This window comes from Oryctolagus cuniculus, chromosome 18 (assembly GCF_964237555.1).
Source record: "Oryctolagus cuniculus chromosome 18, mOryCun1.1, whole genome shotgun sequence".
Lineage (NCBI taxonomy): Eukaryota > Metazoa > Chordata > Mammalia > Lagomorpha > Leporidae > Oryctolagus > Oryctolagus cuniculus.
The window spans coordinates 3,631,829-3,657,827 of record NC_091449.1 but is presented as its reverse complement, the minus strand read 5'-3'; the positions used below and the strand labels follow the sequence as shown (position 1 = coordinate 3,657,827).

Sequence of the window (25,999 nt, the reverse complement as noted above, 5' to 3'; positions counted from 1 at the left end):
TGAGGTCTGACGAGCAGGAGTCGTAAACCGTCTTCCTTTATTTATATTTGCAATATGAAACAGAAGCTCAGCACGGACACACGCACACGCACACTCACGCCAGCCCGGGGCAGGGAGTGGGACAAGGCCACTTGGCAGCGGGGCTGCGACCCCAGACCCTCAGGGCGCAGGGCGGCCCAGTCCAGAGTCAGGGCCTCTGGGGATGCTGCCGGGGAGGCCCCTGCTCCCCAAGGCCGGGTCCCTGGGTGGAAGTGCAGGGTCTGGGTGAAGGCACTGCCCCCTCCTCGGGCCCCAACGCCCCGCCCTCGCCAGCCGCCCCCAAGGTAGACCTGAGCTCAAAGGCTGGGTGTGGGTGTGGGCGTCTGCACCAGAGCACAGGACGGGCGCGTGGGCGGCAGCCTCGGGACCCCCAGGCCGACCCCCCCGGGTGGCCCGCGCGTCCTGCTTCCTCTCTGCCCTCCTCCCTCGATACATATATATAATATATAATAGACGTCTCTCTCCTCTCTCTATATCTTTATTCCAGGAGGCAAGCTCTGTAATTTCTCTTCTCAGTGCAAACGGGGTGGGTAAGGAGGGGCCTAACTCCCTGGCACCAGCCTCCTGGGAGACCAGAGAGGACGCGTGGGGCGGGGGTGGAGGCAGGAGGCCGATCTGTAGACCTGATCCGCCCCTGCCCAGGGGTCCACGGCGGGGAGGACGGAGGGTTTGGCCACCATCAAGACCAGGCAGCTACCTGGGAACAGAGGCGAAGGCGTGTGAGGGTCCGGCAGCTGGCCCCGCCCCAGCCCCGCCCGCCCCAGGCCGCGCGCGGTCACTCACTGGGAGCCCACGGCCATGGGCCCTCCTGCAGCTGAGCTGCTGGGCATCTGAGGCGGCTCCGGGGCCTGGGCACTGCCGGGAGGAGGGCACCAGAGGTCACTTCCTGCCCACCCGCCCAGCCCCACGCCCCACAAGCAGGCGCCACACCGCGCCACGCCTCACCTCTGGCTTTGGGGAAGCCCCGCGGGCTCTGGGCTCTTTTCCCCCTCTGTGGTCTGGGGGGGCTGGTGGGCCCCGGAGGCTGGGACAGAGGTAGAGGGGTCTCTGGTTGCACTGTGGGCGAGAGGCAGTGTGGCTGTTGGCACCACCCCACTGCTCAGCAGCCAGCACCCCCTCCCAGGGGGCCCTCCCGCTGGTGCAAGGGCAGAGTGTGCGCTCTGTGCCCCCCCCCAGACCTGGGAGGGTGCACACTGCACAGCCCTGGGGCAAGACCACGCTGGCTGGCCACCCCAGGGGAACCAGACTCGGAGCCACTGGCCGCACGGCCCACACTCTGCCGGCCGACCCCGGGTCGCGACTGGTCTGCACCTGCTGCCCCCGTGTAGTCAGCGAAACCAAGAACGGCCCCCGGGATGCAGGTGAGGCTGGGTGAGCCGGGGCACAGTGGGACAGCGCCGAGGACGGGAGGGCTCCCCAAGTCCCACCCGAGGGCCAGCAGCCACTGCTTGCCCCCTGCTCACCTGTCCAAGGAGCTGGGCGTGGAGCACATCTCGTGGAGGGTGGCCTGGAGCCCCCCCACACTGACCAAGGCCTGGCAGGGGGCTGGAGGGAGAGACACGGTCAGCTGACCTGGGGGCTGGGCCGCCTGCAGGGTGGGGGCATGGGAGGGGCTCACCCGAGGGCTCCACAGCTTTGCTGCCATCTGCGGCTTCCTGAGGTGCTGAGGGGGGTCCGGGGGCCTGAGACCTGGGAGGCAAGAGCACCCAAGGGCACATGGCAGTCAGTGCTAAGCCTAAGAGAGGACACAGCACCCCCCACCCCGCCTGCCCCCAGCCGGTGCCCACCTGAGCTGCAGGGCATTGCAGGCAGGAGGGGTGGCCAGGCTCGGTGTGGGGAGGCCATGGGGCTCGTCACGGGGCCCCTGCGGGGCTGGGGGCCCAGAGCACAGCTCCTCCTCCCCGGAGACTTGGGGAGGGGTTGGGGCGTCCGTAGGCACTGGGTCAAAGGTGGCTGTCCAGCTGGGGCCTGGTGGGGGCAGGAAGACAGTGAGTTCAGCAGCAGGCAGACACCCCCTCACGTGTCTGCCCATAAGCTGCCCACAACTCACCAGGAGGCCGGGGGCTGGGGCTGGGGTAGGAGGGGCGTCCAGCCCCTCCTCGGGCAGCCCGGCTGTCGCCCTCCTCTTCCTCCTCCTCCTCCTCCTCCTCCTCGTCCTCACTGTCTGTGCTGCCTCCACTCCTGTCCCAGAAACCGCCCTGTTAGCCAGCTGCGTGGACTGCTTCCCCCCTCCTCCCTCTGCAACCCACGGCCACCGGGCAGACTGCAGGGGGTGGAGCAGCCAGGGACAAAAGGGACAGGAGAGGAGGGTCAGGGTGGGAACACAGGAAGGGAGGAGGGTGCGGGGTGGGAACGCTGGAAGGGGAGAGGAGGGTCGGGGTGGGAACGCCGGGAGGGGAGGAGGGTGCGGGGTGGGAATGCTGGGAGGGGAGAGGAGGGTCGGGGTGGGAATGCCAGGAGGGGAGGGGGTGCGGGGTGGGAATGCCAGGAGGGGAGGAGGGTCGGGGTGGGAATGCTGGGAGGGGCTGCGGTGGCCCCTAGAGTGCCCTCGGCACAGGCCACACCGACACAGCCAGGGCAGTGAGCACGCACGGGCAGGCTGCCAGCCCGGGGTCATCTCCCTCCCTGCACCACCACCCCATCAGAGGGCTGACGCTGCCCTCCTCCTCTAGCTACAAACTCCTGGAAGGCAGAGACAGTGCCGTGTCTTCAGCCGAGCACAGCGCCTGGCACACGCAGCGGCTCCTAACCACTGGCTGGACGTTGCTGCCGCACAACTCAGACCCCGAAGGACCCTGGACTCCTCGGGAAGGGCTGAGCAAGCCCCGCTGCAGCAGTGCACCCGCAAGGCTGACCGCAGTCACACAGCTGTGCGTCTGCACCCTCAGCTCCACACGAGACCAGTTCAGTCCGACCACAGGAGCAAGACCAGGAAGACTCGAAGTCTGCTGTCGCACTTCTGTCCTGCACTGCACTGGAGGTTCCAGCCAGCATAGCAGGTTAAAGCCCCAGCCTGCAGCACCGGCATCCCATTTGGGCACCGGTTCAAGTCCCGGCTGCTCCACTTCCGATCCAGCTCTCTGCTATGGCCTGGGAAAGCAGCGGAAGGTGGCCCAAGTCCTTGGGCCCTGCACCCGCGTGGGAGACCCGGAAGCTCTTGGCTGCTGGCTTAAATCAGCTCAGCTCCAGCCATTACAGCCATTTGAGGTGTGAGCTGGCAGATGGAAGACCTCTCTCCCTCTCTGTCTCTACCTAACTTGTTCAAATAAAAAAAATAATAAATCTTAAAAAAAAAAAAAAAGGCATCCAGGGGCCGTCCCTGGGGCGTGGCGGGTAAAGCCGCCACCTGCAGTGCCCCTGGCATTTCATATGAGTGTCAGTTCGAGACCCGGCTGCTCCACTTCCGATCCAGCTCTCTGCTGTGGCCTGGGAAGGCAGTGGAGGATGGCCCAAGTGCTTGGGCCCTGCACCGCGTGGGAGACACGGAGGAAGCTCCTGGCTCCTGGCTTCAGATGGGCCCAGCTCCGGCCAGTGTGGAAGTGAACCAGCAGAGGGAAGAGCTCTCTTTCTCTGCTACTACCTCTGTAACTCTGTCTTTCGAATATATAAATAAATCTTAAAAAAAAAAAACACTCTCCAAATTGACCTACAGATGCCATGCAATCCCCACCAGAACCCCAGGTGGCTTCTTTGATGAAAGTGACATGCTGGGGGCCGGTGCTATGGTTTCACAGGGGAAGCCACCACCTGCAGTGCCGGCATCCCATGTGGGCGCCGCTTCCAGCCCTGGCTGCTCCACTTCCTGTCTGCTCTCTGCTTGCTAATGGCCTGGGAGAAACAGTGGAAGATAACCCAGAGAATAATCTCATGGCTTCTGGCTTCGGTCTGCCTCAGCACTGCGGAGTAAACCAGCACATGGAAGAGCTCTCGCTGTCTGTCTCTCCCTCTATCTAACTCTTTCAAAACAAATAAATCTTAAAAAGAAGGAGGGGCCAACGCTGTGGCGTAGCGAGTAAAGCTGCCGCCTGCAGCGCCAGCATCCCATGCAGACACCAGCTAAGAGTTCTGGCTGCTACACTTCTGATCCGGCTCCCTGCTAATGTACCTGGGAAAGCTGTAGACGATGGCCTGAGTACTTGGGCCCCTGTACTCACATTGGGAACCCAAAAGAAGCTCCTGGCTCCAGCCTGGCCCAGCCTAGGCCATTGTGGCATTTGGGGAGTGAACCAGCAGATGGAAGACCTTGCTCTCTTTCTCTCGCCCTGTAACTGTAACCCTGCCTTTCAAGTAAATAAATCTTAAAAAAAAAAAAAAAAACAAAAAAAAAAAAACAAAAACAAACAAACAAAAAAAAACAAAAAACCAGGGGCCGGCGCTGTGGCGTAGTGGATAAAGCTGACAACTGCAGTGCCGGCATCCCATATGGGTGCCGGTTCAAGTCCCAGCGGCTCCACTTCCAATCCAGCTCTGCTGTGGCCTGGGAAAGCAGTAGAAGATGGCCCAAGTGCTTTGGCCCCTGAACCTGTGTAGGGGACCCAGAAGAAGCTCCTGGCTCCTGGGTTCAGACTGGCCCAGCTCCAGCTGTTGTGGCCATCTGGGGAGTTTAACCAGTGGATAGAAGACTTCTCTGTCTCTCTGACTGTAACTACCTTTCAAATAAATGAACAAAATCTTAACAAAAAAGAAGCTAAGATTTAAAAATAAAATAAGACCAAGCACATTTAAAAAAAGAAAAAGAAGCTAGCCCAAGCCCTTGGACCCTGCACCCACATGGGAGACCTGGAGGAAGCTACTGGCTTTGTTTCAGCCCAGCTCCAGCCATTGCAGCCATCTGGGTAGTGAACCAGCAGATGGAAGCCCTCTCTCTCTGTGCCTCTGCCTCTCTCTAACTCTTTCAAGTAAAATAAACAAATCTTTTAAAAAATTTCTGACAGAAAACATAGGAGTAAGACACTGTGTCGGATCTGGAATGACACACATCTGTGCACACATGTGTGAGGGCATTCACTGCAGCTCCACTCTCAGCGTGAAACCACAGAACCTGCCCGGCCACGTGCCGGCACAGCGCCTCCGGCTGCGGCTGCGAGTGAGCAAGACGCCAGCACGCCAGTTAGAAGGCTGGGCCTCCTGCACGGAGTGCGGAGAAAGAGCCAGACCCAGAAGTCAGGACAGCACTACCCCAGGGTGGAGGACGGGGCCAGCTGGGGTACAGCGGGTGCTGGGATGGTCCCACTGCAGGATCACGGTGGTAACAGAGGCGTCCATCCGGCTGGACACTCAGAACTCGCGCACTTGCCTGTACACGCTGCACTTCAGTAAGAAAGCTAAAATTCCCTAATTCCCCACCCAGAAGTCACAAGGCAGAGGCGGAACCGCAGGCTGTGAGCTGGTTCCCGCCAGCAAGCAGACGTGGCATGAACCCCCTACTCACAATGACTCCAGGGCCAGTCAGTCTGCACAGACAACCGACACCCTGACTGCAGAGGGAAGCAGGGAAAGAGGTGCTGCTCATGGGAAAACGTGAGAGCTGCCCTGGGGAGCCAGAGGCAGGGCGCGGCCGGACGGGCTGCAGCTGCAGGGCCCGCCTGCTTTCCCAGGGACCACTCCGCTCCTCCGGCCCCTTTCTCATTGGAACTGGTTTCTGTCACTCAAAATCAAAAGCACTTCTCACACACACACCAATGCATCTTCTCTTTCTCGTCCACTCCATCTTGGTCCAGGCTTGTCTGGAGGGTACTCACCGAACACCAGGGGGCTGGCCCCCACGGGGCCCCCGTGCCAGCTGGCTGCCCCGCCAGGCACCGTACTCTCCATCCGACTCCCCCGAGCCCTGGCCCTCCTCCTCCTCCTCCTCCTCCTCGTCATCGAACTGCTGGATGCGGTCTTTGTAGCAGATCTCAAGCAGGTTGGTGTTGGGCTACAGGTACAGGGTGAAGGAAGGGCTACATCACCTGCAGCCCCTGCACCCCTCCCCGCCCGGCCAGGGACAGGCGGCACTCACGTTCTCATCGTCAGCGTTGAGAGAGAAGGTGATGTTGGCAGTCTTGTCGAAAGGTGCGCTAGGAGAACAGGTGGAGACGCACTGTGACCAAAGTGCAGCAGCCAACACACAGCCAACCCCACTAGCTGGGAATCCCACTATTCCCTGCAATGCATTTGGAATCCCACACGTCATACCTGCAGCACCGGCCGTCTGCAGAGCTGCCTGATACACACTTAGCTACAGGTGTCCAGAGCATGGGGACAACAGGGATGGCCACACAAGAAGCCCCGGCTCGGGCTAGCCCTGCTGAGCTGGCATCCCATGCTGGCACCAGGCTGTGGGCATCCTCGGGCAGGGTGCTAACACGCCAAGCCAGAGTCGCAGTATCCACTTCCATGAACGGTCTGCACCATTCTACATACTTCCAGAAATTTCCCCAGGGAACAGGGTGCAGGCTGTGCCAGTTCAGTGTTTGTGGTCACTTTAGGCAATGTAAGTCACTGGAAACAACCAAACGTGTACCTGTTCTCCATCTATCTGTCCATTTACATTGGTAATTAAGTCTTGCCCAAGGGCAACTGGAACAGAAATCAAAGAAAAAGGCGGCCGGCGCCGCGGCTCACTAGGCTAATCCTCCGCCTAGTGGCGCCGGCACACCGGGTTCTAGTCCCGGTCGGGGCGCTGGATTCTGTTCCAGTTGCCCCTCTTCCAGGCCAGCTCTCTGCTGTGGCCAGGGAGTGCAGTGGAGGATGGCCCAGGTGCTTGGGCCCTGCACCCCATGGGAGACCAGGAAAAGCACCTGGCTCCTGGCTCCTGCCATCGGATCAGTGCGGTGTGGCGGCCATTGGAGGGTGAACCAACGGCAAAAGGAAGACCTTTCTCTCTGTCTCTCTCTCTCACTGTCCACTCTGCCTGTCAAAAAAAAAAAAAAAAAAAAAAAAAAAAGGCAAGTAAAACCCTTCCAAACTCGCTGACGCCAGGCTGTGTCTCGCTCTCCTGGCTCCGCCTTTTGTCTTTAGCGGGGATTTGCAATGCCGGTGCAGACTGGACAGGGGCTGCACTTCTGCAAAGCGAACAGCACGACCCCACAGGGCACTGACCCGTGCACCAGGTCCAGCAAAGTTGTGACCCGGGCCCGAGCTGAACTCGGAGCCCCCGGCCACAACCCACCCAGACCCCAGTGGCCATTCCTTCTTCACTGCCTGTCTCTACCACATGACAGCTTAGTACTTAGTTCACAAAAAGTTAATGGATGTTAAATTTTTTTGGTCAGACTGCTTATGGCAGGAAATCTGGGAAACAGGAAAAAACTCATATTCCTAACACTGAGAGGGAGTTCAATGTTAAAACTGGGGCCGGCGCTGTGACACAGCAGGTTAAAGCCCCAACCTGCAGTGCCGGCATCCCATCTGGGTGCTGGTTCGAGTCCCAGCTGCTCCACTTCCCATCCAGATCTCTGCTATGGCCTGGGAAAGCAGTAAAAGTCCTTGGGCCCCTGCACCCACGTGGGAGACCCGAAAGAAGCTCCTGGCGCTGGCGCCGCGGCTCACTAGGCTAATCCTCCGCCTTCCGGCGCCGGCACACTGGGTTCTAGTCCCAGTCGGGGCGCCGGATTCTGTCCCGGTTGCCCCTCTTCCAGGCCAGCTCTCTGCTGTGGCCCAGGAGTGCAGTGGAGGATGGCCCAAATCCTTGGGCCCTGCACCCCATGGGAGACCAGGAGAAGTACCTGGCTCCTGCCATTGGATCAGCGTGGTGCGCTGGCCGCAGCACACCGGCCATGGCGGCCATTGGAGGGTGAACCAACGGCAAAGGAAGACCTTTCTCTCTGTCTCTCTCTCTCTCTGTCCACTCTGCCTGTCCAAAAAAAAAAAAAAAAAAGCTCCTGGTTTCAGATCTGCTCAGTGGCCATCGCCGCCATTTGGGGAGTGAACTAGCAGATAGAAGACCTCTCTCTGTCTCTACCTCTCTCTCTAATTCTTTCAAATAACTAAAACAGGGCCGGCGCCACAGCTCACTAGGCTAATCCTCCGTCTTGCGGCGCTGGCACACCGGGTTCTAGTCCCGGTCGGGGCGCCGGATTCTGTCCCGGTTGCCCCTCTTCCAGGCCAGCTCTCTGCTGTGGCCAGGGTGTGCAGTGGAGGATGGCCCAAGTGCTTGGGCCCTGCACCCCATGGGAGACCAGGATAAGTACCTGGCTCCTGCCATTGGTTCAGCGCGGTGCACCGGCTGTGGCGGCCATTAGAGGGTGAACCAACGGCAAAGGAAGACCTTTCTCTCTCTCTCTCTGTGTCCACTCTGCCTGTCAAAAAATAAATAAATAAATAAATAAAAATATATGAATAAATTAAATCAAATAACTAAAACAAATCTTAAAAAAAAAAAATAAAGGGGGGGCTGGCGACATGGCACAGGTTAATCCTCCGCCTGCAGTGCCGGCATCCCATATGGGCGTCAGTTCAAGTCCTGGCTGCTCCTCTTCCGATCCAGCTCTCTGCTGTGAAAGCAGTAGAGGATGGCCCAAGTGCTTGGGCCCCTGCACCCATGCGGGAGACCAGGAAAAAGTTCCTGGCTCCTGGCTTCAGATCAGCGTAGGTCCAGCCGTTGCAGCCATTTTGGAAGTGAACCAACAGACGGAAGACCTTTTTCTCTCTCTCCCTCGCACTGTCTCTATCTCTCAAATAAATAATATTAAAAAAAAAAAAAAACACACACACAAAAGGGCAGCAGCCCAGCAAACACAAAGCAGAATCAGTCACTGGAAGGGAGGAGGGGAACCCAGCCTGGCTGCCGCCACCCTGCCCAGCTCCTGGCACAGAGCCCCCAAGGCTGAGCTCCAGTGGACACCTGTGTGCCTCCCTCTGCAGGCCTGCACCCCAGGGAAGGCAGGTGCAAAGCCAGATCTCCAAGACGAGGCGCGCACACAAGGTCACAGCCAGGGCACACCCAGAACTGGCAGCCACCACAGGCTGTGTGGGGAAGGACGCACAGGCACACACGACAGGGTGAAACCCCAGCCCCACACAGGTACAGGCGGAAGGCAGACACACCTACACACACACACACGACAGGGTGAAACCCCAGCCCCACACAGGTACAGGCGGAAGGCAGACACACCTACACACACACACACACGACAGGGTGAAACCCCAGCCCCACACAGGTACAGGCGGAAGGCAGACACACCTACACACACACACACACGACAGGGTGAAACCCCAGCCCCACACAGGTACAGGCAGCACACACACACACACACACACACACACGCGACAGAGAAACCCCAGCCCCACACAGGGGACACCTACTTCACGCTTTCCTCCTGCTCCCCGAATTCCTCGTCATTGAAGCCAAAATGGTCAATGAAGGCTGAGGTCATGCGCTGCATCTGGAAGTCCATGAAGGCCTGCGGGAGGCGGGGGTGAGGTGAGAGGTGGGCGGGAGCCGGGCTGGCCTGGACCTAGGCAGGGCGGGCGGCCTCCCCCGCCCCCGCCCCCGCAGCCCCAGGCCCACCTGCTGCAGCACGGCCTCCTCAGGGAAGTTGAACTCCTTGAGCCGGTCGTCCTCGTCATCACTGGAGGAGTGCAGGTGGTGGGTGTTCACCTGGGGAGGGGCGGGAGGGGCTCAGGGCCTGCCAGGGCCCACAGACAGGTGGCAGGTGGCTACGCGACCCGGGCGCCGGCTCACCAGATCCACTGTGTTCTTCTTGTTGGTCTCTGCCAGGGGTCCCGACACGAATGCCTCCCACCGCTCCTGCTGCTCAGCCGGGAGCTCTGCACACGTGGGCACGTGCTGAGGACAAACTGCCTTCTCCGCCTCCAGCCCTGACCCCCACCCTCCGGCAGACCCCAGCCAGGACCCTCACCCTTCAGCAGCCGCCCCAGCTGCTCAGCGTTGGGCCCCTTCTCCGTGTTCTGCACCAGGGCGTTGGCCACTCGCGTCAGGTGGCCCATGTAGCCTTTCCGGGGACCGCCTGCAGACCTGGAACGGAGGAGAGGCCGTGCTGGATGCTCAGAGGATGCACGGCCCCGGCCCGGGCCCCCGCTGCCCCGCACAAGGCCCCGGACACCCACTGCACACGGTCGTTCTCCTCCCAGGACGTCAGGATCCGCTCCACCAGGCGGCAGCGCTGCAGCAGCTGCGAGGGAGCACACACGCGTGGGGGGCTGAGCACAGGGGGGAGCCCATTCTGCAGGCCCCTGTGTGCTGGGGAACGGACTGAGCCCCACCCTCGGATCCCGGGCGCTCCCCCTGCTCCAGGCCAGCCCTCAACTCTCCAGCACCCTGCCCTTCCCTGCCTGTGAGGCCTTGGGTGCCCTCCCCGTCTCCCCTCCACCTGTCCACCTGCACGCTCCACTTGCTCCCTACCCCCGTTCCGGCGCCAGCAGAGGCTGCCCAACAAATCCCAGCAGAAGGGAGGGGCGAGGGGAGGGCCTGGGGGAGGGCACCCAAGGGGGACCAGGCTCCACAGGGGAGGGAGCAGGCCTGGGGAGGCGGGCACTTCCCAGGGTGGAAGACCCCCCCATACCCCTACAGTGCAGGGAGCAGGCCTGGGGAGGGGGCAGTGCCCAGGGGGGAAGACTTCCCCACCCCCCACAGTGCAGGGAGCAGGCCTGGGGAGGGGGCAGTGCCCAGGGGGGAAGACCCCCCCATACCCCGACAGGGGAGGGAGCAGGCCTGGGGAGGGGGCAGTGCCCAGGGGTCTCCCCCTCCCACCCCCCACAGTGGAGGGTAGGAACGGGGTGGGGTGCAGCTCACGTGTTTCACTACAGGGTTGGAGACCGGTGTCTCGGGGCTGCTGTCGGGAGGGGGCCCTGAGCTCAGCATGGCGCTCACACACATTTCCACTTGGGTGTGCAGGAAGTTGTTGAAGACATAGTGGAAGAAGAGGTCCTGGGGACGACCCGCCAGCGTCAGAGGCCCCAGCCCTGGCTCCCCCCTCCCGCAGCCCGCCCCTGCCCGTCACACACCAGCAGGGTGTTGGGCACATCCAGTGCCAGGAGCTCCTGCGTCAGGGCCATGTCATTGGCACTCAGGGCGCTGGCCAGGAGCTTGACCACGTGCAGCCGTGTGTTGCCCAGGGGCGGGGCCAGGCTGCCCCATGTCATCCGCAGTGGCTCCAGCTGCAGGTCCAGGGCGGGCTCAGTTCCCACAGCAGCCCTCCCTAACCCCTCACACCTCCCGCTGGGACCATGAATCCCCGTGCCCCGGACCTTGGGTGGCTCCAGCAGGAGCTGGTGGAAGTGGGCAAGCCGTGGGCGCAGAGCGTGCAAGGCCCCCGTGCTGGACGCCGCACTCTCCAGGGCGCCCTGGGCCAGCAGCTCCAGCTGCCCGTCCACGCTGCTGAAGAAGTTGTTCATGGTCACCGACTCAGACCTGCGGCAGGGACAGGGCAGAGGGAGTGAAGGCCCACACGTGTGCACGGGGCGGGGTGTGGTCAGGGCTGCTCTCCTCTGAGCCCTGCTCAGGAGTGGCAGTGAGGAAGGCGGGCCAGCAGGAAGGGAACAGGGAGCCCACGGTGCACGTAGCAGGGGGACCTGCGTGAGCAAGCGGGGTGCAGGGCTGCGACAGAGCTTCGCCCACGTGGAGGGCCAGGCCCTGCACCACACAGGCTCGACCCCAGCCCCTCTACTCTTGCGAGCAGGCGAGGCTTGGGCCCCAAGGTGCACACGTGCCCCCGGTATGATCCTGACCACCGCGACCGGGAGCACAGGTACTCGCCGCGTGTGAGGCGCTGTGTGCCAGGCTTTGCACAGTGCACGCTGCAACCTCCCGTCCAAGGCCCTGGGGAGACCCGGGGCGCCCCAGCCCCTCACCTAGGCCTCCTGGGCTCGAGCAGGGTCAGCAGCACCTGGACCCCGCTGACGACGACAGAGGGGCTCTGCTCCCCCTCCAGCATGTTGCTCAGTAGCTGCTCCATCGTCTCCTGCCTGGGGGGTCAGGGAGGGTGGGGTCAGGGAGGAGGCCAGGGGCCTGAGCTCCCCTCCCAGCCCTCGGCACTGTTTGGCAAACCCACTTCTCCAGGGTGGCCAACAGCTGGTCGGGCTCCGGGCCATCCTGGCCTTGGATCATCTGCTCCCGGCTCAGGCGGATGATGTCGCACAGGGACTGGGACGCGTTGGAATGTTGCTGGGCAGGGCGAGAGGGCGGGGTCCAGTCAGCTGCTGGCCCCCCACAGCCTGGCGCCGGGACCCCCCAGCAGCCACTCTCTGGTCCCCCAGGCACCAGGAAGGACGGGGCAGGGGCAGGGGCACGTGTCGCAGAGGGAGCCCCGGGCATCGAAGCTCCCAGCACAGGAGGCACACGGGCCGCCCAGCAGCCCTGCTCACAAGGTGGTGAGCGGGGACCCACTTATGAGCGATGGCCACACACAGAGCTGAGGGAGGGAGACGGGAGGGCCTGCTGGTGGGCAGTTTCTCTCTGGAGCAATCACACGTTCTGCACCTGCTGTGCCGACAGCAATCCACTAAAGCCACTGACTACAACCAAGTGGAGGAGCCCACGGTGCCTTATTTACTTCTCCAAGTAGTCACAGAAGATGTCACAGGACTAAGGGGAGGCACGGAAGCACAGGCAGAGCTCAGAATCTGCCCAACAGCAGCAGTCAGGACCGAGCCTCCTGGTGCCTGCCCCATGGCTCACAGCAGACGCCCGGGCCTCAGCCTCACCGGCCTCAAGAGCTGCGACCCCCCTCCCCTGGGCACGGGCCAGGGCTGGGCCAGCCTCTGAGCCACGTCCCTGCTCTGCGACCCCCCTGGGCACGGGCCAGGGCTGGGCCAGCCTCTGAGCCACGTCCCTGCTCTGCGACCCCCCTGGGCACGGGCCAGGGCTGGGCCGGCCTCTGAGCCGCGTCCTGCTCTGCCAGCCCGAGACACAATGCTTCCAGGGACCCCGGAGGCTGACGCTCTTGGCACAGGGGTGGAGGCGGCTGGGACCCAAGGCGGGGGAAACGCGAGTGTGGGGTAGGAAGTGGGGCCTCGGGGGACTGCGGAATGGAGTCCGGAGGACAAGTACAAGGACAAAGCTAAGTGGCAGGAAGGAGGAGCCTGGGAAGGCCCTCCAGATCCCCGGGGGAGACGCCAGGGTCAGGGGTTGCCCTTGGTGCCCCTTTCCCACCCATGCATCCCCCAAGGGCAAGCGTGCGTGTGCACAACCAGTTCAGCGGAGAGCAGCAAGGCCCACGCTCACATTGTCATCCTTCGATGGGTGGATCTGATCGATGAGCCGCTGGACAATCTTCTCCTCGTTGAGCCACTGGGGACGAGAGGCTGCGTGAGGCTCCTCCTGTGCGCCGCGCCCCGCCCCACCCCACCCCGCCCTGCGGCCAGCCCCTCACGTTGACGACGTCCTGCCGCAGCTGGGGCCGCTCCACGCAGGTGAGCAGGCGCAGCAGGAGGTCCATGATGGCGGAGGTGCCGATGTGCCGCAGCAGCAGGTCCACGAAGTCGTCTTTCTTGCGCAGGAAAGACACCAGCTGCGGACATGGGGCTGTGTCACGGCACCAGGCCAGCCCGCACTGCCCGCCGGGGTGTGAGGGGGACACGGGGCCTGTCACGGGGCCGGGCCAGCCCGCACCGCCCACCGGGGTGCCGAGGGGGACACGGGGCCTGTCACGGGGCCGGGCCAGCCCGCACCGCCCACCGGGGTGCCGAGGGGGACACGGGGCCTGTCACGGGGCCAGGCCAGCCCGCATCGCCCATCAGGGTGCGAGGGGAACACGGGGCCTGTCACGGGGCCGGGCCAGCCCGCACCGCCCATCGGGGTGCCGAGGAGGACACGGGCCATGCCACGGCACCGGGCCAGCCCACACCGCCCGTCGGGGTGCCAGCTACGGACACGGGGCCTGTCATGGCTCCAGACCAGCCCGCACCACCCACCAGGGTGCCGAGGGGGACACGGGGCCTGTCACGGCTCCAGACCAGCCCGCACCACCCACCAGGGTGCCGAGGGGGACACGGGGCCTGTCACGGCTCCAGACCAGCCCGCACCACCCACCAGGGTGCCGAGGGGGACACGGGGCCTGTCACGGCTCCAGACCAGCCCGCACCACCCACCAGGGTGCCGAGGGGGACACGGGGCCTGTCACGGCTCCAGACCAGCCCGCACCACCCACCAGGGTGCCGAGGGGGACACGGGGCCTGTCACGGCTCCAGACCAGCCCGCACCGCCCGCCGGGGTGCCGAGGGGGACACGGGGCCTGTCACGGCTCCAGACCAGCCCGCACCGCCCGCTGGGGTGCCGAGGGGGACACGGGGCCTGTCACAGGGCCGGGCCAGCCCGCACCGCCCGCCGGGGTGCGAGGGGGGCAGGCACCTGGTCGGTCTTGCGGTTGATGAGGATGCCCATGACCTTGCTGAAGAAGCTGGCCAGCAGCGGGTTGAGACTGCTGCCGCTCTGCAGGAAGCCGTAGAGCCGGTTCAGGAGGGACTCGTCGGCGCCCAGGGCGTCGTTGATCTGGGGCACGTCCGAGGTCAGGATCTCACAGGCCACGCTGGGGTACCTGGGAGGCGAGTGCCAGGTGGGAAGGAGGCCCGCCTCATCCCCACAGCGGGGCAGGCGAGCAGAAGACACGCCTGTTCCACGCAGAGCTGCCTGCAACCCAGGCCAGCGCTGTCCGAGCGGCTCAGAGCCGAGGCACATTCAGAGTCCCCAGAGGGGCAGCCTGCCGGCGGTCCACAGCGGACAGAGGCCGACGCGGAGCTGCCGCCCTGGCGGGACCTGAACGCCGACTCCCGTGGCAGGGAAGCAGTGATCTGCTCCCACAGAGACTAGCGGACTCACCAGAGAGGCTTGCTGAGAACAGCCGGCCTGGGTCAGCTGTGGCAGAGGGCCGAGCAGCCTCCTGCGCCAGCATCCCACAAGGGCATCGGTTCGAGTCCCGGCTCGCTAGCAAGGCCCCTCTTTCTCCTCGGTGTATAACCCTGCCTTCCAAATATTTAAAAAACTTTTCTTTAAAGATTTATTTGAAAGTGAGAGTTACATACAGAGAGGAGACAGAGAGGTAGATCTTCCATCTGCTGGTTCACTCCCCAAATGGCCCCCACAGCTGGAGCTGGGCCAGGCCAAAGCCAGGAGCCTAGAGCTTCTTCAGGATCTCTCGTGTAAGTACAGGGGCCCAAGCACTTGGGCCATCTTCCACTGCTTTCCCAGGTGCATTAGCAGAGAGCTATATTAGAAGTAGAGCAGCCAGGACTCAAACCGGCACGGCAGGGGGCGGCTTTACCCAGTACGCTGCAACACCAGCCCCAGTAAATAAATCTTTAAACAAAAGTTGGCCCGTGACACAGCGTCCCGTATCAGAGCACTAGCTCAAGGCCTGGCTGCTCCACTTCTGATCCAGCTCCCTGCGAATGCAGTGGAAAGCACTGGAAAATCACCCACGTCCTTGGGCGTCTGCCACCAACACGGGAGACCGACGGAGGGCCGGGCTCCTGGCTTCGCTGCGGACACCGGAGGAGTGAGCCAGCGGAGGACCGCTCTGCCGCTCTGCCTTTCCCGTCAGTCCTTGCAGGGACAGACCCAGGCGCGGCCAGGGGCTCACTTGTAGCGCAGTCGCTCCTCGCCGCTGGCCGGCGGCTCCTGGGTGACCCAGGCCACCATGGCCTGCAGGTGGGGCGGCTGCAGCAGGAAGTCCAGCAGCTTGCGGTTGACGACCTTGCACTCCTGCAGCACGTCCTCCTCGTCCAGCAGCTCGGGCAGACTCAGGTCCTCCCGCTCCAGCAGCGTGTCCAGGTGCGAGCTCGTGTGCAGGTCAAACTTCCAAAACATGGCGCCCTGCAGACAGGGGGCACCCTGAGCACGCCACACGCTGGGGGAGCCCCCTGCTAGCTCAGCACCCCACCCCATGACACTCCCACTGAGCACCAGGCCCTGCTGCCAGGACACCCCCCCCCCCACCGCCCAAAGGGTCCCTTTATATCCAAGACCCGCTGTCTGGCCCACCTCTCGGCCCAGGCCTGGTGAAGCCCTCGGTGTGGACCACACAGGGCTAGAGGAGAACCAAACACTGTGCAGTTTCCCGGGCCCCGTCCCCCATCTGGGCAGGGGCTCCAGGGACGGGCCTGATCCTCCGACTGCAGTCACTCCAGGCTCTACTTGCTGATCAAATCCAAAGGCCCATGGCATCCAGCACGTGGCTGCCGTCTGGCCCAGCAAACCCCCTGGGGCCCATGTGCGGTGCAGGGTGGTGGCAGGGGCGGAGAGGAAGTGTGCGCAGCCTGCAGGCTGTGGCGGTTGCCTGGACACCGCACCACACAGCACACAAACACCCGGATCATCCTCTCACCGCCCGGTGCCCAGGCCGGGGACGAGGAAGAGGAGAAGCAGGGGGAGTTCCCAGTAGAGGATAAAGCAGGGCAGGATCAACAGCCGCGGTGAGGCGAGAACAAAGCGAGCTCAACACACGGCTTAGTCCTCCCACCCGGGGACACCTGGCTCCACAGGCACTAACAGGCAGCAGCAGCAACAACGGGGCACCAAGCGGGCGCCAGGCGGCACTGTCCTGAGCCCCCGCGAGGAACCCCACGAGGCCCCGCGCAGATGGCAGACCCCACTCTGCAAAGGCCCCGTCACGACCGCCCCAAGTCACGGCCACGGTCGCTGCTTCTCCCCCTCGTCCATCCCCACACCTCGTCCACCACGCATCCTCCAGGTCCAGCTGACCCTGGCGCCGGAGAAGAGAACGTGCGTGCTGGGGGGGTCAGCTCCGTCATGGCCTCGGCAGGTTGAGGGCCTCCTGAGCCCGTCCCTTCCAGCAGGCGCCAACGCCCAGCTCAGCCTGCCTCCCTGGGGACAGGGAGGCCCAGGCCCCTCCCTCCTCTCCGCTCCCGGTCCTGGGGCGGTCCTGTCACAGCCCAGGGTCCCAAGGAAATGCCCGACAGTGCTGGGAGTCCGGAAGGCCCCGGGTCTGTGCGGATGGGGCGTCCCCCTCGATGACGAGGTCGGCCGTGGGGACTGCTGCTAAGGCCTCCATGGCGTGACAGCGGCACCGGCACTCGCAGGCACCTTCCAAGGAAAGGCGGGTCCGCTCATGTCCTCGCCTGCACTCCGACTCAGCTTTCCGTTACGGCATCCTGGGAGGCACGGGTGAGGGCTACAGTGCCTGGGCCCCTGCCACCAGGTGGGTGGAGCTCCTGTCTCCTGGCTTCCGCCTGGCTCAGCCCTGGCTGTGGCAGGCATTTGGACAGAGAATTGATGGATGGAAGGCATCTTCCTCTCTCACTCTGCCTTGCAAGCAGGTGAAAATAAACATTTTAAAAAACTTCTGGGGCCGGCGCTGTGGCGTAGCAGGTAAAGCCACTGCCTGCAGTGCTGGCCTCCCATAGGGGCACCAGTTCAAGTCCCGGCTGCTCCACTTCTGATCCCGCTCTCTGCTGTGGCCTGGGAAAGCAGTGGAAGATGGCCCAAGTGCTTGGGCCCCTGCACCCACGTGGGAGACCTGGAAGAAGCTCCTGGCTCCTGGCTCCGGACTGGCGCAGCTCCAGCCACTGAGGCCATCTGGGGAGCGAACCAGCAGATGGAAGACCTCCCTCCCTCCTCCCTCTCTCTCTGCCTCTTCTCTGTGTAACTCTGACTTTCAAATAAAATAGATAAATCTTTAAAAAAAAAAAAAAAGAAAACTCTCTATAGAGAGAAAAAAGAAAGAAAAACGGGCACTGCAAGCCGTTCTCCAGAACCCGAGCAGGATCAGCCTCCCCCTCCCCACCGGCACCAGGCTCAGCCGCCCTCGGGCCTGTCCCCGCCGGCCTCTCTGCTCCCCCACATCCCCCCAAGCCCTGGCCTGGCCCCGACAGAGCACACGTGCTCACTTCACGTGTCCAGAACCTTGGCGGCAGCACCCCAGGAGCTGCTCGCCTACCACCCTGGGGCTCCCGACCAGTCAAGCCACAGCAGCCCCGGGGTCCCCCAGGACGTGCAATCCGTCTGCTCCCAGCACGCACAGCAGCTCTCACGCGCTTCTCTCACTCCAAGCAGCCAGCACAGAACCAGCCCGCCTTCACCAGGTGCGCACCCCGCCGCCCCCCATCACCCAGACAGTGTGGGGCTGCTCCCACAGCCCGTCCCTGAGGGGAACCTCCAGGCGCACTCGGGCCACAGCCCCTCCCCGCCTCCTGGGGCACTCCGGCCAGAGCCACTCCCCGCCTCCCGGGGGCACCCACGGCCGGACCCGGCAGGGTGGGGGGGATTTCCTGCTCTGGGTGTACTGGGGCCAGAATAATCTGAGGGGCAACCGCCAAGCGCGTCGTGGCTGCCACCTTCCGGCCAGGGCCGGTGCAGTGCGCGGCGTGGTGAGCAGCAGCCTCTGCCCGCGTGGAAGAGGCCTACACCGCGGCAGGCAGGCCAGAACGCTGAGAGCCATGCTTGCTGTTGGTCACTCACGTAAAACGTCCAGCACAGGCCACTCCAGAGACAGGAAGCGGATCAGAAATGTCCGTGAGCTCGAGTGCCTGGTGATGGACACAGGGTTTCCTTCTGGTGTGATAACACATAAGCTCTACAGTCAATCGTGGGGCTACTTCCCCGAGCCATGGCCCAAGGACCTGGGCAGCACCTAAACTCTCTATCGCGGGCAGGCTGGGAGGACAGGCTGCAGCTGCTGGTGGTTATCCACAGCCTGTACACACAGCAGACACCAGCTCTCGGGCTCGCAACAGAGCAGGCGCAAATACAGATGAACCGGGAAAAACCCTCAATCCACTCCCAACCGCCCGGCCTCGAGCCCTGACTCGGCTCCCGTCTGCAATCCCACGGAACTTAGAGGTGGGTCTTGCTCCTTCTCTACCTGGGTGACCCTGAGGCGGGAACACAGGTGGTCCTGACACAGCAGGGGGCCGGGCCCCGCCCCCAAGGGCGAGAGCAGGACACTCCTCATCTGCTTTCCTCCCTGCCACCCCCCCACCCCCCCCACCCCGCAACCTTCAGCAACTTCAAGAAAACGGAAGTGACTACTGCTGGTTTTAGTGCCGTTTGAAAACCAGGACTCCAGCTGCAAAAGGAAGAGGAAACTGAACTCGACAAAAGGAAGCCATGAAAAACGAACACTGCCTCCGCGCTCCGTCTGCCAGCTCTGCTCCGCCGGCTGGTCCGGGCCTCCGACCCCGGTTCTCTCCCGGGCCCCTCAGGAGCCTGCCCGCCCCTTCCCCAGCTTAGACAGCGACAAACCGCAGCCCCACGGTTGCTGCCACCACCCGTCCAAGCCTCACGCCGCCTGCCTCGGAACCACAGGCCCAGCCCTCGCCTGCCAACCCTCCCTCACCTGCCCCGAGCCCCCAGCACCGGGACACGCACGGCCTGGAGGGTCAGTGAAGGTTCCAGCATCAGGACGACCCCAGGCCGGCCAGCACCCTTGGGGACAGCACCTACCCTAACCATCAGACTGGCCGGCTCCCAGCGCCCTAACGGGCCTGGCAGTTCAGAGAAAGGCGGGACCACGTCCCTCTGACGTGCCCGACCCGGTCAGCTCCTGGCTGACTCTGCCAAGATGGCTGGGGACCTCACTTGCCAGGACAGGGTACATCTAACAGTGACCCCACCGCTTCTAAGCAGGCCGAGCGCGACGCCGCCCAGCAAGGGAGGCGTCAGGGAACCTCACAGAGGACACCTTGCTCAGACCCCAGAACCCAGGGCGGGCAGCAGCTCCGGCCCCACCCCAGGAAGCGCCACGATCCAGAAATGGGAGTTTCGGGACATTTGGCCAAGGACTGGGAAGAAGGCTTCAATGCCGACATTAGGATCGGTCTCTCAGACTGCGGGGGCGGGGGGCCCAGCAGCAGTGCTGCCGCCTACAACGCCCGACCACACGGGTGCTGGTTCAAGTCCTGGCTGCCTGCTAATGCCCTGGGAAAGCAGCAGACGGCTCAAGTGTTGGGTCCCTGCACCCATGCTGGAGACGGGTGAGGCCACTGGCCCCAGCCTGGCCCAGCACGGGCAACTGGGGACATCTGGGGAGTGAACCAGCGGATGGAAGATCTGTCTCTCCCTCTCCTTGCAACTCTTTCAAAATAAATAAATCTTAAAAAAAAAAAAAAAAGGGAAAGATAAGACCAGCAAATAGTTTTGAAACAGCCCTGGAAAGGCAGGGAACAGAGCGTCCCACGGGGGTCAGAGGTCAGAAAGGCTGGGCCTGGCCTGACCTCATCGAGCAGAAATCTGTGTGGCACAGACCAAGGACCTGGCCCCATGGGAAACACCTCCCCAACGGGGTCACCGAAGGGCAGCACCTCTGGAGGAGAACCCCTGGAACAGGCATGCAAAGGGCAAACCGAGGCAGCTGGCACGTGGTGCAGCCGCTGAGGGCGCCCCGCGGGACCCCCGCAGCCATGCCGGGGAGCTGGGGGCCAGTCCCAGCTGCTCTGCCTCCAACGCGGCTTCCTGCTGACGCGCCCGGGAGGCAGCAGGTGGGGGCCCTGCCGCCCACGTGGGAGACCCGGCCAGAGTTCCAGCCCCCACTGTCATAGGCATCCAGGCAGTGAGCCAGCAGACCAAGGGTGCCTGTCACTCTGCCCTTCACGTAATTCTCAAAGGCAGGGAAAACCATGGTCGGGCACGGCCAGGGCAGCAGGTCCCACCAGGCCGGAGCTGGGTGATCCGGGGCGGGTCTCTCCCTGTACCTCGTCTCTGGCCTCGACAGGCCACACGTGACTGCTCTCGGCTCCATCCACTTTCCCTCACAGCTCTTGAGCCTGGCTAGCTCCTGCTGGGTCCTAGAGACATCTGCACAGATACCACTTCCTCCAGGAAGCCTCCCTCGCTGCACAAGGCGTCCACTGCACGCTGCTTCTACAGCGCCCTGTGGTCACCCTACGACGGCACTGAGCCTCAACTCTGCCCCCCGAGGAGGCACCAAATCCCCAGGACCGAGCAGGCCAGGTCCACAGCGCCGAAACCACGGGAACGTGAAGTCCAGGGGTCATCCGCTGAGCTCACCTGGCCACAGAGCCTGAACAAGTGAGGGGTGGGAGACGGTAATGCAAACAAACGGGGGATCCACCAGACGCAGCCGAAAAGATGGACGAATGTCCAAGTCACGGCAATGCACACAGTACACGCAGCTGACAGGTCCCGACAGTCAGGAAAGCCAGCGCCTGACACCCGGCTGCAGAGCTGGGCTCCGCCCTCCGCCCCACTGCCATCCGGGGCTCTGCCTGTCGGGCCACGAGCAGCGTCCCCGGCCTCCGCGCACTGGGCATGGGCGGCACCAGCTCCAGATAACCGAACGCATCTTCAGCCAGGGGCACAGCGGCTTCTGTAGCCTTCGGGCGCCTCGGGTCTGCGCCGCTCAAGGCACCCACGACCCACCCTGTGCGGACAGCACGCCTCTTACTCCCACTCCCAGCAGAGGAAGGGAATCCGGCGCGGCGTCTGCCAGAGGTCCCGCTCTTGACAGGAAGCCCTCGCTGCCTCCTCACGGCGCCAGTCCCAGAAGCAGAGCCGCGTGGCCCCGCTTACTTCCACAAAAGGACCCACGCGGGGCGAGCCAGCGCGCACGGCGGCTGCGCGGGGCTGTCACTGCCGGCAGGCAGCGCACATGTCCACCGCGCTGTCCGCTCAGCACCCAGCTACCTGCCCCCGGCTACTCCTCGCCACGTCCACCTCTCCCCGTCGTGGTCAGCATCTCACGGCTCTGAGCCCAGCACCGACGGGACAGACAACGCGGCTTCCCTTCCAGAACCTTCCTCCTTCCGGGCAGGTGCGCGCGCCGGTGGGCTGGCAAGGGCCCGGGCAGCACCGCCACACGGCGGCCGTCACCTTCACGTATCTGCACGCGCCGCTCCTCCCGGGGGGAAGGCTGAGCCTCCTGCCGCCCTCCATGTGTCAGCCCCCGCTCAGCCTCCCATCCGGCCAGTCTCACCAGTCCTGCGCGCTGCGTCACCCATCACAACACAGCAATTGTGACAGTCCCGCTACACCTGTCTCCCCAGGGCAGGGCCTGGGGACACCTTCCTCTTGGGAGCCCGGGACAGGCTGCCTGCCCACGCCACAGCTCACAGGCCCGGAGCCAAGTCCCTCCTCGTGAGAAGCGAGACAGCCGGGCAGAGGCAGGCTCCAGGCGGGGGCTAAGCCTCAGCGGTGGGGTCGGGCGGGGGCGGAGGGCAAAGGACCAGGCGTGAACGGGGAGGTGGCAGCCCCGGCGGCAGGGCCCGGGCAGGGCTGCAGGGAGCCGGCGTGGATGACTGAGCAGACGGACCTGGGGGAAGTGTGGGCAGACGGGGGAGACCCAGGGGGCGGCAGGAGAGCGAGCAGGACCCGAGGCCTGGGGGGGGGCCGATGGCAGAGGCTGAACTTGGGGGGACTGAGGGGAGAGACCCAGAGGATGGCGGGAAGGAGGACAGGACCCAGAGGCTTGGAGGGACCGAGGGGAGAGGCTGAGACCTGGGGGGACCGAGGGGAGAGACCCAGGGGATGGCGGGAAAGAGAGCAGGACCCAGAGGCTTGGGGGGACCGAGGCGAGGGCCGGCGACTTGGGGGGACAGAGGGGAGAGACCCAGGTGATGGCGGGAAAGAGAACAGGACCCAGAGGCTTGGGGGGCTGAGGGGAGAGGCTGAACTTGGGGGGACCGAGGGGAAAGGCTGAGACCTGGGGGGACCGAGGGGAGAGGCTGAGACCTGGGGGGACTGAGGGGAGAGGCTGAGACCTGGGGGGACTGAGGGGAGAGACCCAGGGGACGGCAGGAAAGAGAACAAGATCCAGAGGCTTGGGGGGCTGAGGGCAGAGGCTGAACTTGGGGGGACTGAGGGGAGAGACCCAGAGGATGGCGGGAAGGACAGGACCCAGAGGCTTGGGGGGGCCGAGGGGAGAGACCCAGGGGATGGCGGGAAAGAGAACAGGACCCAGAGGCCTGGGGGGCCGAGGGGAGAGGCTGAACTTGGGGGGACTGAGGGGAGAGACCCAGAGGATGGCGGGAAGGACAGGACCCAGAGGCTTGGGGGGGCCGAGGGGAGAGACCCAGGGGATGGCGGGAAAGAGAACAGGACCCAGAGGCCTGGGGGGCCGAGGGGAGAGGCTGAACTTGGGGGGACCGAGGGGAAAGGCTGAGACCTGGGGGGACTGAGGGGAGAGACCAAGGGGACGGCGGGAAAGAGAACAAGACCCAGAGGCTTGGGGGGGCCGAGGGGAGGGCCAGAGACCAGGGGGGGCCGAGGGGAGGGCCAGAGACCAGGGGGGACCGAGGGGAGAGGCTGAGACCAGGGGGGATCGAGGGGAGAGGCTGAGACCTGGGGGGCCGAGAGGAGGGCCGGCGACTTGGGGGGACCGAGGGGAGAGACCAAGGGGATGGCGGGAAAGTGAACAGGACCCAGAGGCTTGGGGGGACCGAGGGGAGAGGCTGAGACCTGGGGGGCCGAGAGGAGGGCCGGCGACTTGGGGGGACCGAGGGGAGAGGCTGAGACCTGGGGGGCCGAGGGGAGAGGCTGAGACCTGGGGGGACCGAGAGGAGAGACCAAGGGGATGGCGGGAAAGTGAGCAGGACCCAGAGGCTTGGGGGGACCGAGGGAGAGGCTGAGACCTGGGGGGCCGAGGGGAGAGCCGGCGACTTGGGGGACTGCGGCTAAGAGACTTGGGGGACCGCGAGGAGAGGCTGAGAGACTTGGGAGCCAGAGAGAGTAAAACGCTTGGGAGAACTGAGGGGAGAGCCGGCGACCTGGGGCCCGAGGGGGAGCAGACAGCGCGCGGGACAGGCGGCGGCCTGGGACAGCCAGCGGCGACAGGGGCTGAGGGGACCCGGGGACGCAGACTCGGAGCCGGGGCGCTCACCTGCGCGGGGGGGCGGCGGCTCCTCGCACTCGGGGCTCATCGGGGCGCCCCCGCCGCCCCGCCGCCCGAGGCTCCGGTCCCTGCTCCGGGGCCCGGGGTGTGGGGGCGGGGGCGGCGGCGGGGTCGCGCGCAGGCGCCGGGGCTGGGGCGGCGGGGCCCGCGCACGCGCCCTCGGGGCGGGCGGCCTCAAGCGTCGAGTCCCGCGGAGTTCGCGGTCAGCGCCGAGGAGGGTCCGGACGGCTCGCGAGGAGGACGCGGGGGCCTCCGCGGCCCACGGGCGAGGCGGCGGGGGTCAGCTGGGCCGCGCGGGCCGCGCAGGCGCCTCGGCAGGGGAAGACGGAGGAAGTCGCCCCGGTTTCGTCCGCCCAACCCAGCGCGCTGCTGGAGGCGGTAACGGCTTCGGCCGCCGTCCGAGGGGCCCGCAGTGTTGAAGCCGAGCCCCGCTTCTCTCAGTACCCGCTTCCGCACACCCGCGGGTCTCCCCGGCTCCCGCAGCCCGCTCGGGGCCTCCGACGCCCTCCTCCCTCCGCCACTATCCCACAATCCCCGTAGCGCAGGAGACGCACAGGCCCCGCCCTCCCGCGCTCGTCGCGCTGCGCAGGTGCGCCGGGGACATGGCGCCTGGGCCCCGAGTGCGCGTGCGCCCGGGCCCCGGCGCCCTCCCCCGCCCCGCCCGAGCCCCGCCCACCCCGGAACACCGCCGCAGGTGCGCCTGCGCCCGTTGGTGCCAACGGCCTCCGGCGTGACCGCGGACGCGCCAGTGCGCAGGCGCCGCTGCGCGCCCGGCCGGCGGCGTCCCGGAGTCCCCACCGCAGGCCCACGGACATCTTGTTCGCGCTGCCTCCGGGGTCTTCGGTGCCCGCAAGCCCTGGCGCGTCGCTGCTGCCCGGGTCTCGGGCGACAGCCGGTTCCTGCTGCGGCTGACCCGTGCCCGGGCGTTCCCCAGGCCCTGTCCCCGCGTCCTCGAAGACCGCGGTCTGCAAGGGCTCTTTTGACCTTGTGTCGCGGCCATTAGGGGAGTGAACCAGCGGACGGAAGACCTGTCTCTCGGTCACCATGCCTTTCGAATAAATAAACCTTATTTGAAAGAGTTAGAGGGAGGGAGGTCTTCCATCCATCGGTGGTTCGCTCCCCAGATGGCCCTGACGGCCGGGCCGGACCGAGCCGAAGCCAGGAATCAGGAGCCTCCAGTCTCCCACGCGGGTGCAGGGCCCGGATGGGATGCGGGCGCCGCAGGCGGCAGCCTAACCGGCTGCGCCACAAAGCTGGCCCCTGGAGGTTTTCCTAGAAAGTGGACTCGGGGCCGGGGCTGTGTCGCAGAGGGTTAACGCCCTGGCCTGCAGCGCCAGCATCCCATATGGACGCCGGTTCGAATCCCGGCTGCTCCTGTTCCCATCCAGCTCTCTGCTGTGGCCTGGGAAAGCAGTGGAGGATGGCCCAAGTGCTTGGGCCCCTGCACCAGCGTGGGAGACCTGGAGGAAGCTCCTGGCTCCTGGCTTCAGATCGGCGCAGCTCCGGCCATTGTGGCCATCTGGGGAGTGAACCAATGGATGGAAGACCTCTCTGTCTCTCTGCCTCTTCTCTCTCTGTAACTCTGACCTTCAAGTAAATAATTAAATCTTTAAAAAAGTGGACTTGGGTACCTGTTGTTTGCAGCTTGGAGCAGGTGATGTCTCCCCAGAGGAAGCAGAGCTGTAGGATATGTGTTTATTTTATTTATTTGACAGAGTTAGAGAGAGCGGTAGAGACAGAGAGAGGTCTTCCATGTGCTGCTTCACTCCCCAGATGGCCACAATGGCCGGAGCTGGGCGGATCCGAAGCCGGGGGCCAGGAGCTTCTTCCAGGTCTCCCACGCAGGTGCAGGGGCCCAAGGACTTGGGCCATCTTCACTGCTTAGGCCACAGCAGAGAGCTGGGTTGGAAGAGGAGCAGCTGGGACTTGAACTGGTGCCCATTTGGGATGCCGGCGCTTCAGGCCAGGGTGTTAAGCCGCTGGGCCACAGCACCGGCCCCAGGATATGTGTAGAAAGTGATTTATTTCTTCGGGATTGGCTCCCATAGCCTCTCCTGCCCGTCCGTGTCAATGCCATGGTGTTAACGCCCACGTGAGAACCTGCAGCGGCCCAGCCCAGAGGGCGGCGACTCCGCCTTTCTGTCGCGTGGGCTCTCAGGGGACTGCGTGCTGTCCAGCCGATCCGTGGAGGGAAGACTCGGATCACTGGTGCGATG

At 64.4% G+C, this 25,999-nt stretch overlaps 1 protein-coding gene across 5 annotated transcripts; it reads right to left on the bottom strand.

Annotated features, from left to right (window-relative positions):
- Nucleotides 1–20: 20 nt before the first annotated feature.
- On the bottom strand, nucleotides 21–24,339 carry PPP6R1 (protein phosphatase 6 regulatory subunit 1). 5 transcript variants are annotated; one of them, XM_051827933.2, is made up of 24 exons: nucleotides 23,772–24,339; nucleotides 15,561–15,793; nucleotides 14,333–14,519; nucleotides 13,356–13,493; nucleotides 13,208–13,273; nucleotides 12,036–12,148; nucleotides 11,836–11,949; nucleotides 11,233–11,395; nucleotides 10,990–11,142; nucleotides 10,778–10,912; nucleotides 10,093–10,157; nucleotides 9,885–10,000; nucleotides 9,707–9,792; nucleotides 9,533–9,622; nucleotides 9,328–9,425; nucleotides 6,041–6,098; nucleotides 5,781–5,956; nucleotides 2,090–2,220; nucleotides 1,827–2,007; nucleotides 1,658–1,728; nucleotides 1,503–1,584; nucleotides 985–1,095; nucleotides 823–894; nucleotides 21–736 (listed from the first exon to the last, which is right to left on the bottom strand). In XM_051827933.2, exons 2-24 carry the CDS (start codon nucleotides 15,785–15,787, stop codon nucleotides 733–735), a joined length of 2,637 nt encoding a protein of 878 aa, XP_051683893.2. In that variant the 5' UTR covers nucleotides 15,788–15,793; nucleotides 23,772–24,339; the 3' UTR covers nucleotides 21–732. The 5 variants fall into 5 exon arrangements, with proteins under 5 accessions (XP_051683893.2, XP_051683892.2, XP_051683894.2 ...); XM_051827932.2 differs by lacking the exon at nucleotides 23,772–24,339 and adding an exon at nucleotides 21,767–21,788; XM_051827934.2 differs by lacking the exon at nucleotides 23,772–24,339 and adding an exon at nucleotides 21,581–21,724.
- Nucleotides 24,340–25,999: the final 1,660 nt, after the last annotated feature.